This window comes from Phocoena sinus, chromosome X, assembly GCF_008692025.1.
Source record: "Phocoena sinus isolate mPhoSin1 chromosome X, mPhoSin1.pri, whole genome shotgun sequence".
Lineage (NCBI taxonomy): Eukaryota > Metazoa > Chordata > Mammalia > Artiodactyla > Phocoenidae > Phocoena > Phocoena sinus.
The window spans coordinates 96,178,845-96,196,584 of record NC_045784.1 but is presented as its reverse complement, the minus strand read 5'-3'; the positions used below and the strand labels follow the sequence as shown (position 1 = coordinate 96,196,584).

The window sequence follows — 17,740 nt, the reverse complement described above, 5'->3', positions numbered from 1 at the left end:
AAGTAGCATGATTGCTGGATCATATGGTATGAATATGTTTAGTTTCGTAAGAAACAGTCAAACTGTCTTCCAAAATGGGCACACTCTCGTTTTATGCCTTTCCCCTCTTCCTCCAAGGAGGACTCTTTTCTTTGGATTACTTCTCTGTCATTTATGGCTTCTGAGCTAGAACTATGACCATGCCTCCTGCAGAGAAATATTCTCTGTCAGACTCATTCTTACTCTAATTCCCAACTCTGACACCCACACCAATGTTGGACCCCACAAAAAGCATTGGCTTGTGGCTAACCCTTCCCACTAATGAACCATTGACAGCTGGCCAGACACCAAGTCCCTGAAGAGCATAGGACTGGGGCTCTAGGGGGAGGGTCAGTTTAAGTAGCAGACAGTGATAATTTGTTCTCTAAACAGCAGAGATATAATAAGATAACTTAATGCTAAATCAAAGGAAATAGAGTCAAACTCCAAGCCAATTTGATTTGCAACTTGGAATAAAAGCAACGTGTCTTGATTTAAATGTCAGGCCCACTGCTGAGTGATGATTTAATAACTTTTATGAGGGATCTTGTCACAGCAAATTCAACACTGGAATAGAATGACTCACAGATAGGGTGTTAGAAATGATACAGAAGAGCACAAAAAGGAACAGGCTTATCTCAGGGCTTATCCAAAAGCTTTGCGTAAAGCTAATCTGCAGTTAGAACCTTTTCTCTCCCCCTATCCTACCACCCAATCTTTCTCTTCACAGACACCTATGCATGTATGTAGACACAATCCCCAGGTGTGATGTCAGCTCACTGAAGTATTTTCTGGGGACACAGGTCCTTGAACAATTCTAGCATGGAATTGCATTCAGTGCATTCTATCTAAAAGGCAAGGCAGCAGTGAGCCTGGCTATTTCTGAAGAGGATCTCAAAACCTCATCTGGTCCTATTGCTCTATCTTTACACAGGTACTTAATTATTTTCTCTCATTTTAAGGGCAAGAGAGCTGAGATCCAGTAGGGTTAAGAGATTTCTTCAAAGAAAGAAATGTCATATATCTCTTGACTCCCAGGGAATTTGTAGGTCCTTCTCAATACCTTGTGAGATCTCTCTCCTTGACCTTCTCCAGCCTCCCTGGGCTAGCACACTAGAATGCTCAAGGCTGACCAGGCCCCACTTTCACCCAGCTTCCCAGGTCAGTAAGGAAACATGCACAGCTCTTCTTAAGGGAGAAGGATCCATTCTGCTCTGGTAATCTTTCAGTCACTAAGATTCATTTTGGAGGTAATTCAAAGTATAAACATGTGGTGTTTGCCTAAATGATGGTTGATAAACCTTGAAAATATTAACATTTTTGGCCAGATCATTTTTTGTTGTGGGAGGCTGCTTTGTGTATTGTTGGATGTGTCAACAGCATCCCTGGCCTCTGGTTAACGGGTCCCCACCGGTAGCATAAAACTACCTCCAATCCCTTTTACACAGGGCTTTTAGGTTAATCTTCCCAAACTGTACGTCCAACTCAGTGGTTCTTAATGGAAAGCAATCCACCCCCTACCCTGACCCCGCACCTCCACCCCCAGGGACATCTGTTTGGCAATGTCTGTCAATATTTTTGGTTTCCACAGTTCAGTGGTGGAGGGGTAATTTGCAGACATCTAGTAGGTGGAGGTCAGGGTGTTACAATGCACAAAACAACACTCCTCCCCCCATTACAACAAAGAATTTTTTGGCCTAAAATGTCAATAGTGCCAAGGTTGAGAAACCTTGCTGTATCATATCATTCTCTGATCAGAAACTTTCCATTGTTCTCCACTCCTTGTGGGAAAGATGACAGATTTCATGGTCCTTCCTGGTCTAGATTCAACTTATTATTTGCCATCTACAGCTTCTTTTCTGAAACATGTGATCTGCTTTCTCGCTTATATAACTTTGCTCACACCAACCTCTCCCCCTGCACAGAATGCCCACGTCCCACTATTAAAGTCTGGTTGAAATGCTATCTCCTCTATAAAGTCCTATCTGAGCCTGAATCCTCTCAGCTACAAATAATTCTTTCCCTGGATGTTACTGGACTATTTTACTCAGATGTCTCTTAAAGCATTTATCACATTCATAGTAGAATGGAAAATTTGAATTAAAAGTTGCTTTTAGAAATCTCTCCAGTAAAATTCCCTTCGCTTTAAGAAAAGGAAATTGAGACCAAGAAAGGTGGAGTGATTAGTTGAAGGTATCATACTGTCTCATAAAACTTGGACCATAGTAATTTGTATCCTTGACTCCACTCTCCTGGCATGGTTGAAACGGATGACCATGGACTTAGTCTTGGCATTCAAATCTCAACTCTGACATTCGTAAGTTGGTAAAGTAATTTGCCTTTCTGAGATTCGGTTTCCTCAGCTCTGAATGGAAATAATCATGGCTGTTGTGAGAATCAAATGAGATGGTGTATTCAAAATGTATGGCACATAGTAGGTACTTGATAAATATTTGTCAGATGAATAGAAGGATCAACTATACTTCAAGGAATAGAATTTAGGGATCGGTGATGGTCCATGGGACTTCACTAAAAGGTGATTGGAGGTAAAGTGTGGTAGTTCATTGCCACTACTCCCTACATTTGCATCCTTCCATAGAAAACACGAGTTCCTCTGTAAGCCATCAGACCAGTGTCCAAGCTTTCTGTGGAGTAGGTGAGTAATGACAGCAGCTCTCAACTTGGAAATGTAGTCCTTAAAAGGTTTGCTTTTCTTTTCCCTTTTGCAATGCTAGTCATGTAACATTTCTGTTCCCTCAAGCAGATAACAGGTGGGGTTGTAGGAAGAGAACTGGATAGAAGATATATTTCCTCTGTTTCTCTTTGGTTTCCTGTGTGGCAGCAGCCTTGGCCTTAGATGCTGTTTAGTGGCCTAATAGGCATCTCTGTGAGAGGAAACGCTGCACTTGGGGTGGCAAAGGGGGCACTTTGGTGTTGGTTCCTAGCCCAGTGATACCTGGTTCTGACTTGACTTCAATAAGGTTTATTAAGGCCTTTCTAGCTAGCTCTTCACTCTTGAGCTGCCCACTGTGTCAGCTTTCTTCCTGCTTAGGGCTTTGGAGTAATGGCATGCTATGCATTTATTCCTTTCATTTACAGAAACAAGTCTTTCCCTGGTCCCAGGGTGCATGTACCTAATAGAAAAAGCCCTGCTGCTCCAGTGGGGGGATGGACTGACAGGCAACTGAAGAAACAGAATGAGACTTCTGATGCCTCTCTAGACTAGACTGGGAGCACGCCGGAGAGGAGGAAGCTTCCCAACAGTGGGCCCACCCCAAGAGCTAGCACCTGTCTACTCTGCTATGTGAGCACAGGAGAATCTTGTTGGAGGAGGATAGGAGAAAAGCTCAGGTGAGCCTATTGCAAATTGATTTAGGAGCTCCTTCTTTAGAGCTTACAGGTTAAGTGTCCTATAAGAGGAAAATGGCTTTTGGGAGTATAAGGAAAAGAGTAGAGGGCAGAGAACCAGATTGAAAGTAAAGATACTTGGTCTGGATCCCTGCCTCTAACCTCTGCTTCTGAGAGGGTTCCTAGGGCTTTTGATTGAGCCTCACATTCTTGTCTGTGAAGTGGGTGCAATACAGCCTGTAGCCTTCCTTCCAAGGATGGTAAAAGTTGAAAGTTTGCCCATCTCTAGGATTTTCACTCTGTGATACACAAAGCATTATATAAAACCTCCTACTTTTACTGAGTGAGTGAGTCAGTGTCTAAAAGGAGGTATGACAAGGTTGGGGGGGGGATCCAGATCTATTGGCTGCCTGCTTCAACATCTTATTTTTCAGTTCACTCTTCCCAGAGTTCCACTATTATTATTCACGTTGAGGTTACTTTGTAGATAGTTGGATTCCTTTCTTTAAGAAGGCTTCTCTTTCGGATTTACCCCCCTCTCTGAAGATTGCATTGTTTCAATAGCTACTGTTGTTGCTCTCACCATGAGTTTGGGTGGGGCTATGGGACTTCAGGAAATCATATGACTGCCTAAGTCTATTGGTAAAGTACCATCTCCTCTGAAGAATTAAGATTTGACACTTGCCATGGGAGCGTATAAGGAATTCATTAATTCATTCAGGTACAGAAGGAAAGGTACACTGTACTAATGAGGGCTTTTGATGGAATTTGACTTAGGGATGTCAAGCAAGGCTTCACTAAGGAACTAATGATTGAGTTGAGCTCTGAAGAATGGTTGACCATTCACTAGGCAAAGAGAGTGGTGGGAAGTGTATGTGTACATGTGTACATGCACTAAGCATTTTAGGCAAAGGGAACAGAATGTGCATAGGCCTTATAGCACATTCCAGAAACAAATAGAATAGCTGATTTTATAATTTTAATTCAAAATTTAAGTCATAAGTTTGGGTGTTAAGGGTTAAAAATGCAAGTGTATCCATCTTTTTTTTTTAAACATCTTTATTGGAGTATAACTGCTTTACAATGGTGTGTTAGTTTCTGCTTCACAACAAAATGAATCAGTTATATATATACATATGTTCCCATATCTCTTCCCGCTTGCGTCTCCCTCCCTCCCACCCTCCCTATCCCACCCCTCCAGGCGGTCACAAAGCACCAAGCTGATCTCCCTGTGCTATGCAGCTGCTTCCCACTAGCTATCTACCTTACATTTGGTAGTGTATATATGTCCGTGCCTCTCTCTCGCTTTGTCACAGCTTACCCTTCCCCCTCCCCATATCCTCAAGTCCATTCTCTAGTAGGTCTGTGTCTTTATTCCTGTTTTACCCCTAGGTTCTCTCTTTGAAGTATTGTTAGGCTAAATCATACTGAGCACCCAGTGTTGACAGAGCATGCGAGCGTTATCAAGAAAGAAACAAATACATTCACTCTGTTGAGCCAACAATCTGGAAGGGGGTAAAGAGGAGGTGAAAAATGCATGATATAAAAATCTTCCTTCCAACATTTTGCCTAACAAGTACACCTACATAAGGGGTATATAGATGAATTCCTGGAGGGCTACTTGGTTGAGGTGACTCGAGCCCACTGGGGTTAGTCAGGGAAGACTTCCTGGAGGTGCTGAGTCCTGAAGAGTATTCTGAGGAAGATATGAATTGGTGAATAGGAGGAAAGAAGACGTTTATGTCAGGAGAGACAGCATGAGTGATGACTTGGTGGTAGAAAGATTATTTCTGAGGTAGGAAATTTGGGATAAATTAGCCTGGCCCTAATGAAAAAGCAAAAGCAGCCTGACTTGGGGGCATCTTAGACTCTTTATATAACATGGCAACCAGGAAAATTAGGTTCCCTGGGAACCATGTGAAGAGAAATAATTGGTTATTGAAAAATAAATTGTCATGAGGGGAGATCAATCAAGATGGTGGAGTGAGAGGACATGAGGCTCACCTCCCCCCATACAAACATCAAAAATGCATCCATATGGGGAAAAATTCTCACTGAAAATCATCTGGAAACTGGCAGAAGGACTCCTGCACAACCAAGTCTGTACAAAAGATACGCATGTAATTGGGTAGGAAGGGAAGAAAAGTGATCGGGTCAGGACCTACGTCCCTGGGAAGGGACTCAGAGGAAAACGGAGAATGCAAAGATGGAGACCCAACTTGAGGACTGACCAGTGAGAGACACAGATTGTGTGCCCCAGTCCTGGGGTCTTATGCATAGGAGACAAGCCACCTTGGCTGGTTGGAAAACCAAAGGGACTAGCAGGAGGGCTAGTGGGAAGCCTGGACTCTGTTCTTGAGGAGCATGTGCTTGTGTATGCATGCTTGCTTGCCCCCTAAGCAGGGCAGAGAGAGGTCTGCTCTGGTGGCTGCCGAGTTTCCCACAACTGCCCCACTGCTTCCCAGCCCAAGCTAAGCAAACACTCCAGCCCCACCCACTCCACATCATAGTGCAGCACTGGATCTGGGGCAGCCACAACCGAGGAGAAGAATTGACCATGGGATACAGAGGTGATCAGGTCTCAGGGCAGAACCTCGGTGGAACAGCAGTGGCTGGAACAGCAGTGGCTACCGTTGGCGCTTACTCAAGCAGTGCATCAGAAGCAGCCTAGATCTCTGATGGTGGCCATTCCACTATAGCTCACCCCCAAGTATACACTGACAGTTCACATGGGCCCTGCCTGTCTTGTGGTCTGGCTCCAAAACAAGGTATGGGTGGCAGCTATGAGAGACAAAGGGGACTTGCACCTGAGGCTGTGTCTGAGGAGAGAGAGGAAACAATTGCAGGCGCCTGTACAGGCAGCACATCGGAGACAGCTTGGATCTCTGTCTGTGGCTGACTTGAGCAGAGAGCCTGCACAGGGCCCTTTTGCTTCAGCACTCCCCATCTCTGGGGCAAGGATCCTAGTTTGGGGAGAGGGGGAAAGACACACATAAAGGCAACAGAGCCAGCTTGGGCTCAAACTTCAGGGCTTCTGCTCCAGCAACATGGGATCAGATCCCACCCTTGATAGGGTGGTGACAGCCACTGAGCAGAGGGGAAGTCCCACCTCACACTGGCTCCAGCCCTAGCCCCTCCATCTCCAGCCCAAACACATGGAGATGAAGCAACATGCTACTAAAAAACAATGGGTTGGGACTTCCCTGGTGGTCCAGTGGTTAAGACTCTGAACTCCCTTTGGAGCGGGCACAGGTTTGATCTGTGGTCAGGGAACTAAGATCCCGCATGCCACACAGCTCAGCAAAAAAAAAAAAAAAAAAAAAAAAAGGGTCAATGAAGAAATCAAAGAGTAAATCAGAAAATACCTTGAGACAAATGAAAGTGGAAACACAACACTCCAAAATCTATGAGATGCAGCAAAAGCAGTTCTAAGAGGGAAGTTTATAGCAACAAAGGCCTTCCTCAAGAAAAAAGAGAAATCTCAATTAAACAACCTAACCTACCACCTAAAGGAATTAGAAAAAGAACAAACAAACAAAAAAAAAGCCCAAAGTCAGCAGAGGAAGGAAATAATAAAGATCAGAGAGGAAATAATTAAATAAAGATTAAAAAATAGAAAAGATCAATGAAACCCGGATCTATTTTTTGAAAAGATAAACAAAACTGATAAAATGTGTTCACCAAGAATAAAAGAGAGAAGGCCCAGGTAAACAAAATGAAAGAGGAGAAATAACAACTGATACCACAGAGATACAAAAAATAATGAGAATATCATGAATAGTTATATGCCAACAAATTAGACAGCCTAGAAGAAAGAAAATTTCTAGAAACATACAACCTGCCAAGATTGAATCAAGAAAAAACAGATAATTTGAACAGACTGATCACTAGTAGTCAAATTGAATTTGTAATTTAAAAACTCCCTGCAAACAAAAGTCCAGGACTTGATGGCTTCACATAGGAATTCTATTGTATCAAACATATAAAGAAAAATGATACCTATCCTTCTCAAACTATTCATAAAATTGAAGAGGAGGGAACACTCCCTGATTCGTTCTTTGAAGCCACCATTACCCTGATACCAAAAGCAAACAAAGATACTAAAAAAAAAAGAAAATTATAGGCCAATATCTTTATGAACATAGATGCAAAAATCCTCAACAAAATATCAGCAAACCAAATTCAACAATATATAAAAAGTATCATACACTGTGATCAAGTGGGATTTATTCCAGGGATGCAAGAACGCTACAATATTCACAAATCATTCAATGTGATACATGAATTAATAAAAGAAAGGATAAATATCACATGATCACCTCAAAAGATGCAGAAGAAACGTTTGACAAAATTCAATATCCATTCATGATAAAAATTCTCATCAAAGTGGGTATAGAGTGAACGTATCTCAGTATAATAAAGATCATTTACAGCAAACACACAACTAACATCATACTCAACAGTGAAAAGCTGAAATCCTTTCCTTTAAATTCAGGAACAAGCCAAGGATGCCCACTCTTGTCACTTCTATTTAACATAGTATTGGAAGTCCCAGCCACAGCAATCAGACAAGAAAAAGAAATTAAAAGCATCCAAATTGGAACGAAGAAGTAAAACTGTCACTACTTACAGATGACATGATACAACGTAGAGATAACCCTAAAGTCTCCACCAGAAAACAATTAGAACTAATAAGTGAATTCTATAAAGTTGCAGGATATGAGATTAATATACAGAAATCTGTTGCTTTTCTATACATTGTTAAAGAACTATCAGAAAAAGAAAGTAAAAAAAATCAGTTTTAGAATTGCATCAAAAAGAATAAAATACTTAGGAATAGACTTAACCAAAGAGGTTAAAGACCTATACTCTGAAAGCTATAAAACATTGATGAAGGAAATAGAAGATGAAACAAAGAAATGGAAACCTATTTCATGCTCTTGAATTAGAAGAATTAATATTGCTAAAATGGCCATACCACAGAAAGAAAGAAATCTACAGATTTAATGCAATCCCTATTAAAATACCCATGATGTTTTTCACCGAGCTAGAACACATAAACCTAAAATTCATATGGAACTACAAAAGACTCCAAATTGCCAAAGCAATCTTCAGAAAAAAGAACAAACCTGGAGGTATAACCCCCCCAGATTTCAGGCTATACTATAAAGCTACAATAATCAAAACAGCATGGTACTGGCACAAAAACAGACACATAGATTAATGGAAGAGAATAGAGTGCCCAGAAATAAACCCACACACTTATGGTCAATTAATTTATGACAAAGGAGGCAAGAATATACAACAGTCTCTTTACTAAGTGGTGCTGGCCTCTATTTACAATAGCCAGGACATGGAAGCAACCTAAGTGTCCATCAACAGATGAGTGGATAAAGAAGATGTGGCACATATATACAATGTAATATTACTCAGCCATAAAAAGAAACGAAATTGAGTCATTTGTAGTGAGGTGGATGGACCTAGAGTCTGTCATACAGAGTGAAGTAAGTCAGAAAGAGAAAAACAAATACCGTATGCTAACACATATATATGGAATCTAAGGAAAAAAAAAGGTCATGAAGAACCTAGGGGCAATACGGGAATAAAGCCACAGACCTACTAGAGAATAGAGTTGAGGATACAGGGAGGGGGAAGGGTAAGCTGGGACAAAGTGAGAGAGTGGCATGGACATATATACACTACCAAATGTAAAATAGATAGCTGGTGGGAAGCAGCCACATAGCACAGGGAGATCAGCTCGGTGCTTTGTGACCACCTAGCGGGGTGGGATAGGGAGGGTAGGAGGGAGAGAGATGAAAGAGGGAAGAGATATGGGGACATATGTACATGTATAACTGAGTCACTTTGTTATAAAGCAGAAACTAACACACCATTGTAAAGCAATTATACTCCAATAAAGATGTTAAAAAAAAAACTAATCTACCCAGTAACTTATAACAAATGTCTTGTGATCTTGTTTTGAGAATAAAGAGATGTAAACTGTTAAAAAAAAAAACTGGTGCTGGGAAAACTGGATTGCTACATGTAAAACAGTAAGATTTCCTCATACCATATACAAAAATAAACTCAAGATGGGATAAAGATCTAAATGTAAGACCTGAAACCATAAAATTCCTAGGAGAGAACATAGGTAAAACACTCTTTGACATAAATTGTAGCAATGTCTTTTTTGTATCTGTCTCCCAAGGCAAAAGAAATAAAAGTAAAACTAAGCAAATGGGACCTAATTAAATTTAAAAGCTTTTGCCCAGCAAAGGAAACTATCAACAACATAAAAAGACAACCTATGAAATGGAGGAAAATATTTGCAAATGATATGGCCTGCAAGTGGTTAATATCCAAAATATACAAATAGCTCATATAACTTACTATCATAAAAAGGAACAACCCAGTCAAAATTGTACGGAAGATCTGAATAGACATTCTCCCAAAGAAGACATACAGATGGCCAACAGGCACATGAAAATATGCTCAATATTGCTAATTATCAGAGAAATTCAAGTCAAACAAACAATGAGACATCACCTCACACCCGTCAGAATGGCTATCATCAAAAAGTCTACAAATAACAAATGTTAGTGAGGATATAGAGAAAAAGGAACACTTGTACTCTGTTGGTGGGAATATAAATTGCTGTAGACACTATGGAAAACAGTTTGGAGAGTCCTCAAAAAACTACTATATGACCCAGAAATTCCACTCCTGGGTATATATCAGGAAAAAACAAAAACACTAGTTCAAAAAGATACGTGCACCCCAATGTTCATAGCAGCACTATTTATACTCCATCATAAAAAAGAATGAAATTCTGCCATTTGAAGATACATGGATGGACCTAGAGAATATTATGCTTAGTGGTTTGTCAGACAGAGAAAGACAAATACTGTATGGTATCACTTATATGTGGAATCTAAAATAATAATACAAATGAACGTACATGCAAAACAGAAACAGACTCACAGATATGGAATACCAACTTCGTTACCAGTGGGGAGAGGAAAGGGGGGAGAGACAAGACAGGGGTATGGGATTAAGAGATACACACTACTGTGTATAAAATAGAGAAGCAACAGGATATATTCTATAGCACAGGGGATTATAGCCATTATCTTATAATAACTTTTAATGGAGTATAATCTGTAAAAATGCTGAGTCACTATGCTGTACACCTGAAACTAATATAATCTTGGAAATCAACTATACTTCAATTAAAAAAAGTAAATTGTCATGAAGATCAGTCTTGACATCCCCCACCTGACTGACTATAGTCAGGACTCACTTTCCGCAAGACTGTGAGGTAGGTGAAAGTCACTGCCCACCTTTTTTTCTCAGAATTCCTTTGCAATTTTGTATCACTGGACATCTACTCCAATTTCTGGAGTCCTATTTGCTTAAGCACTTGATTTTAGCAGTTATTTATTACTCTGATCCCTTGTAATATAATAGCTTTCTTTCTTTGGGCATTGACCTTTTCTGACGGATCTCTGAAAAAACTCAAACACTTCAAAGGAAAGAATCTACCTCTGGTAGAATGAATGATAAGTTGTGGGGTGGATATTTTTGAGCAGGTGACCTTTCCCATTATCCTTCAAACTGAAACTACCCCGTAGAAGCTTGGCCTTGATTCCCATGCATGTTTCCTCCCTGGATGTTGAAAAATTAGGTTAGGATAGAGACACGTGGTATGGAGCAAGGGATTTGATTTTGCCTGCAAATTTCCTGATGATACAGGATATAGTTCTTTGAAGACAGTCCATGAACTGTAATATATCAGTGTGGTTCAAACTGTGGAGCTTCAGAGTCAAGATGAGCCAGGGTTTATATCCCGACCCTACCACTTTCTGTGTGATTTTTCACAATTAACTTAACCTGTGCCTTGGTTGCCTCATCTTGTATAAAACAGGGATAATAAGAGTAGCTAACTCATATAGTTACTATAATGATCAATGAAATATATGTCTAAAGAGCTTAGCATAGTTCTTGACACTTGATCAAGTTGTTCTTGTCATCACTGTCATTAGCATTACCACCACTGCCACCGCCAACATTACCCCCAGGTGCCTACTGTAACAGAATAAAATTTTATAACCTCTTGCTAAAGCTAATACCAGCCATCAGCAAGGGAGGAAAGAGTAAGCCCACTCGCATTCACTGTTTCCTACTCTCACTTTAACCCTAACGTCTCAAAGAGAATGTATGAGAAGACACTCTAACCCTCATGTCTCTGTCCCTGTTTCCACAGGTACCTGTCGGCTTGGCTGGGCATACTACTGTGCTGGAGGTGGCGCAGCTGCAGCCATGTTGATCTGCACCTGGCTCTCTTGCTTTGCTGGAAGACACCCCAAGCCTGTCATGTTGGTGGAGAACATCATGAGGAACACCAATTCTTATGCCATGGAGCTTGACCACTGCCTCAAACCTTGAGCTTTAGCAGAAGATTGGAGAGGGTGGGAAAGAGGAGGGAAGGGAGCCTTGAAAAGAGGTACTAAGACTAGGCCAGTTCCTACCCACTTGCCAGTAGTGTAACCCAGTGTTTGCATGCTTTTTAACTCCCCAGTCATTCATTTTCGCTTTCCCTTAAACCAGTGGGTCAGTGGCTATTTACAAAATTCATCAAGAACAATAATTCTCAGACTTCCCTGGCGGTCCAGTGGTTAAGACTTCGTGCTTCCAATGCAGGGGGCGCAGGTTCGATGCCTGGTCGGGGAACTAAGATCCTACGGTGTGGCCAAAAAAAAAGAACAATGGCCAAAAAAAAAGAACAATAATTCTCTCTAATGTTTACCTAGCTGGTGAGTGCCCACTAGCCCCCAACTCCCAAAGTGCTCCTTCATACAAAATGATAAGAAAGATCCTCAGTTGAAAGGTAACTGCACAGTCAAGCAGCTCTTCAGAGCTCTACAGCTCCTATCACTTACCCCAAAGCTTAAAGTTTGGGTAAAAACACTTGTGCATGAAGGGGCCATGAGATGGACAGGGATGGTTCCTACCACTCCATTCCTTTGGTCATCCCCTGATACTTATTGCCATCTCCAAACATCTATGGAGTGCCACTGCCCCAATTTTTGTGACTTTCTCAGGACTATACCTTGACTCGTCCTCTTTTTTCCTGTTTTTCTTCCTTGCCAGTTGTGAGCAAGCTTATGGGGAGGGTGACTCCCAATGGGGAAAACACTAATCAAGGATGCTTGCATATAGTCTAAGACCCCTTCCTCATAATGCTTTAGAATATTCACAAAAGTTCATTTTGTGTTCTGGCTGGGTGACTGGCATCAAAATACTGGCAAGTATTCCCTAGTCCCTTACAGATACAGAAATGGTGTTCATCAAATGTTCTGAGCAGAGACTAGCATTTGTTGTGTGCTCAATAAACACAAATTCAGAATGATGATGACAAGGATGTTTCTGCTGGTTCCTTACCGAAATTCCTATTAGAGTTCATTTTTATTGACAAGGAAATCCACAGTGGCCTTTTGCCCCTATAGTCATTCCTAGCATGATACACATTTCTCCACTTGTTTCAAAGACTATTCATCAAGTGCTTTCCCTTCCACCTGGGGTGAATTAGACGTAAAAGAACAGAGTCCTGATGTCACCTAAGGCTGATGTATTTTTAGGCTTGGCCTCCATCCCATCTGTGCTCAAGGCTGATGGATGGTGTAGAAGAACTTGGTGTCTCTCAGGGACAGAATTTGTCTCCCCCACTCCTCCCTAATTAATTCAGGCTAGCTCTATTGCTCCATAACTATAGCTTTAGGGACTAGGGAAGGCCTGTGTCACAAAAGGCCAGCTCATCTCTTTCTATTCTTAATCACTCCAGAGTGGTTTCGGTACAGCCCGGTACAGCCCTACCTGGAAGGAGAGAAATGGCAAAAAATGTTCTCATTAGTTATATGCCATCCCAAGAAGGGTCAGGGTCCATATATCGGCCTTATGCAGGTAAGTGAATTCAAGCATACACTCCATTCATGAGCTCATTCATTCATTTAATCACTCATTCAGGACACACTTTTTGAACATCCTACTGTATGCCACATTCTGTGCTAAGTACTGGGGGAAAAAAAGATACAGTTTCTCACCCTAAAAGTGACAGGGTATTGACAGACATGTAGATAAATAATTGCCAAACAGTGTGTTACATGCTACCAAGTGAAGGGCTGGGGGCTAAAGGATCACATAGAGGGGCTATTAAACCAACTTGGGGTGAAGGGGTTCATGGGAAAGATTTCTAGAAAAGACGATGCCTAAGATGAGTCTGAGAGATGAATAGGGGGAGTTAGTCAGCAAAGGCTAAGTGTGTACCATACAAGGGAACGTGGAAAGCAGGGCATGGAGACATGAGAAAACATGACCCCATCACAAGAATGATGAACAGAGGTGTGAAAAGGGAGGAGGCAGAAGCTGAAGCTGAAAAGGGAAATACCAATGGGATCTTCTACACTAGGGTAAGGAGTTTGGATTTTATCCTAAAGGAGGGCCATTGAAAGGGAAGTGATGTGAACATATTTGTGTTTTTCAAAGATCAGTTTGACTAATGTGAGGAGAATGGAAGAAAATAGGGAGAGACTATAGATATTTCAATAATCTAGGTATAAGAAAATCAAGTCCTGAATTAAGATAGTGACTGTGGAGCTGGAGCAAATGGATGAATTTGAAAGAAGATATTTAGAATATTTTGTTACATACCAGAATTAAAATATCTTATTAATAATTTTATACTGAGTAAATGTTGAAATGATAATATTTTAGAGCATATTAAAATTTCAAAAAGATATCTAGGAAGTAGATCCCATGGTACTTGATGTCTAATGGATATGGTAGGTGAGGACACGTGAAAATTTTGGCATGATCGCTCTGAGATGTGGGCTATCACCGAGATGGGGAATACCGTAGGAATAACAGATAGTAAGGAACTGATGATCGGATTCATGTCAAGTATTATCTTCCCCATGGAACTGGATTAAGTGTTTAAGGTAAAGCAAGTTGAACATATCTCACTGGGAGGAAAGCAATGTAATTAGGTTTGCGGCATCCCCTCTCCCCAAGACAGATGACTAAGAACAGGTAGAATAAAAATGGAACTGGCTCAAACTTCATTTTTATTGTGTAGGCTCAATAATGCAACCTTAATTTAGGAGAGCTCAATGTATGGAGAATATGTCAGGTGTTTGAGGAAATGCAGATCAGTCTCTTTCGAAAAGGCAATCGGATCAGGTGATCTTTCTTCTCAGGGTAGGAAACCTTCTGGAATTCTGCAGGATAGGATTTGTGAAAGCGATATAAGCGTTTAAGTCAGGGTATTGGCAGGAAAGAGATGGTATACTCAAGGAGTTTTCCTAGCTGAGCTTAATGAAGGGGCTAGTTATGGTGGTGTGGGTAAAATTCAGGGAATCTACAGTGATGGTGAGGCATACAGAGGCGATGCATGGCGGGGAGCTGTTATCACCCCAAAGACTGAAGGGACAAGGGGAAGTAACTGTGTTATTGGAACCCAACAAGAACTGTAGCCATGCAAGAAGGGTTGCCTGATAGGAGCTGTGTCTTTAGGTAGCACAGTGTGAACTCTGCCCAAATGTAACACGGCTAGGAGGCAGACAGGAGCACAAAATCTTTATCTCCCTCTCTTCCCGCTCTCTGATCTCCTCCCAATGCTCACCATTAGCCAGACCCAGCCAGATGCCAGCTGGCAAAAAAGGCTGTTGCTACAGTCCATTGAGGTCAGCCTCCTTTGTCACAGAGCATGGAGTAGAAGGGCAGAGAATGGACCTTGCGGGTGTGAGCGGCGAATGGAAAATAACAGCTCAGTGAGTTTTCTCAGCTCCCGTTGCTGCCATTCCCTTACACATTGCTTCCCGGGAAGTCAATGCTTTGCTGCCCTCCATGGCCCAGATACCTGAACACACTGTAAAGTAGTTATACCCTAGAGAGGAGACTGAGCAGGAAGGGGTTAATTCAAAAGAACCATTTTAAATGACTGTCACCTTGTATAAGGTATTAGTTGGCATGTTTCCTCTCCTCTTCCAGGGAAAGGGGAGAGGATTTAAAAGGGATATTTTTTCCTGTGAAGAAACCAGGCCTGCAGGGGCTTATATTCAAAGAGGGATCCAGCCCCTTGTTCAATTTGAATTTAAATTCCTGCCTGTGTCTGGTTTCTTTCCTGCCAAGCATTGTTTTTGCATAGATGTCTGACTAGCCTATTTTTTTTCCCCTGTGGCCTAGAGCAGACTCTTGGAAGCTAAGCCTGCCTCCTCTGGCTGCTGTTATGCAGAGAGGAAGGAGAGCCCATGGGTCGGGGGAGGACTGAAGGAGCAAAGTGAGGATCTCAGAGACGGTGGTCTGTCCCATGCCAGGCTGGCTGGCCTGCTCCCCGCCTGTGCACACAGATCGGGTGCTTAACCATGGGTCCTTTCTGACTCTTGGAACCACTTAGATCTTGTGTGTAGAAGGGCGAGAGGTGGGAGGCTATTCACCCAGGCTAGCTCAAAGCCAACTGATTATTTCTTAAGAGTCTATTTAGCGGGATATTCCTTCAGGAAAGGATGTCAGACGGACAGCACTCACCCATTTGGCATGTCTCTCTGTCTGTAGGGTTACAATTTCTCCACCTTGGGTGGCCCTTGGTATACTGCAAGTGTCAAGTCATCCAGGTCTGTCTTGAGTGATGCCTTCTCCCTAATGTCACCTCTCATTATCCCTGTTCCCAGAGCAGTAGCTGCCGCCATTGATTTTCACATGCTGATGACTTCCAGGCAGTGGGTTCCCGCCTTGCAAGGACGTGTGCCCTGAACCAACGTGGACAGGCTCTGGCCTCTGAGCTTCTGCAAGAGTCGGTGGTAATATGCGGTTTAGGTTAGATGAGGGGAAACCCTAGGAGGATGAGGGGATGAAGAAGCTGCCGGCAAGCAGAGGCTTTATAAATTGTCCAACAAGTTGGACTAAGAGGGAGGTCTGGCCCCTTCATAATGTGCTAAGGACACTGTCTTCAATCTGGCATTCACTCTTGGTAGAAATACTAATGTGGAGAAGCTTCAGGATTGTATTTAGTCCCAAGGCAGTCTGTCGGTGAGAAAAAAAAATGGAAGTTTCAAGAAAACTAATACCGAATGCATTTTGTAAAAGATGGCAAGCAACACACTTTGTGGCTTGAGGGGAAAGTTCTGCTGTTTCTAGAACTCACCATCAATCTCTAACCAGACCTAGTAAAGCTTTCTTAGCAGACAGAAGGCAGCACCCTTACAAGGAGTCATCTCCGCTCTGTGTCCCTGGTTTAAAAGCATTTTCTGATCTGGAGGGGGGCTGCAGTTGAAGGATATTTATTACTGGCCTCTCTTTCAGATATAGAGAGATGTATTTTCAGCTTCAATTTTCATTTCGTCTACTTATGAGATTAGACTCTCCCAGTGCTGATGTCTTCTCTAAAGGCATTGAACCCCCACTGAGTCTTCAAAGCTAACAGCAAATAAACAGTTGCTATGTGTGCACACAAATGATTTAGATTTTCATTATACAGGGCTGCTGATATGTCAGGAGGCAGAAGTAGGGTGAGACAAAATGCTTGGTTTTGACTGCAGCACTCTATCCTGGTTCTTCCTCCCTCTCCAGAAAGGAGGCTCCAGAGAACAGTACTTGGGAGAGGAGGGCATCAAGGCCACCTGGCATCCATGAGGGCAGCCCATGATGTTGGCTCCTTTTCATATAGTGCCTCTACTTCCTGACGAGGTGGTGGCAACTACAGAAAGGAAACAAAGCTGGTAGAAAGATCAAGGGGAATAAAGAGGGGTAGATGAAGAGGTAAACACGGTAATCATTCCAGAGACACATTGCCTCCCTCCACTGTGGCCTATTAGAATCCCATTTGGGGAAACTTGGCAATTTTTTTCCGAGATATCTCTTCGTATATCGAGCTAAAATACTGCCCCCCCTTCCCCGCCCCAGACAACATGGTAAAGCGAAAACAGTTCAGGTTTGGTTTTGGAGTCAGACAGATCAAAGTTTGAATCCCAGCCCAGACATTTCCAAGCTATGTGTCCTTGGGCAAGTTACTTCTCTGAGTTTACAAAACTTTCTAAGACAGCATCTCCTATCTGCTGTTGACCTTCGCACACCCCAGGATCTATAGAAGGCATGTACCATCCAGTGGCCCAATACCTTTCATTTCGCACTGATTATTCTAACACAGTAATTTTGAATCCTGGTTCACATTAGATTGCTCCGAGAAGATTTTTTTTTAAAGTTTGATGCTTATGTCCCACCCCAGTCCAACTGAGTCAGACTCTGGGGGCTGCTAGACCATAGTATCCCATCTTCATTGTTGACATCATCTGCTGATCCCCTTGTCATCTCTCATTCACTG

The 17,740-nt window shown here is 42.1% G+C and overlaps 1 protein-coding gene across 2 annotated transcripts in view; it reads left to right on the top strand.

Annotated features, from left to right (window-relative positions):
* LHFPL1 (LHFPL tetraspan subfamily member 1) overlaps nucleotides 1–12,022 on the top strand; it is a 51,354-nt gene extending 39,332 nt beyond the window's left edge. Inside the window, exon 4 of one of the 2 annotated variants that reach the window (XM_032620597.1) lies at nucleotides 11,630–12,022. In XM_032620597.1, coding sequence (XP_032476488.1) covers nucleotides 11,630–11,811 — 182 coding nt within the window. In that variant the 3' untranslated portion in view covers nucleotides 11,812–12,022. The remainder of the gene's footprint in view (nucleotides 1–11,629) is intronic. The other variant, XM_032620596.1, reaches the window with a different exon arrangement.
* Nucleotides 12,023–17,740: the final 5,718 nt, after the last annotated feature.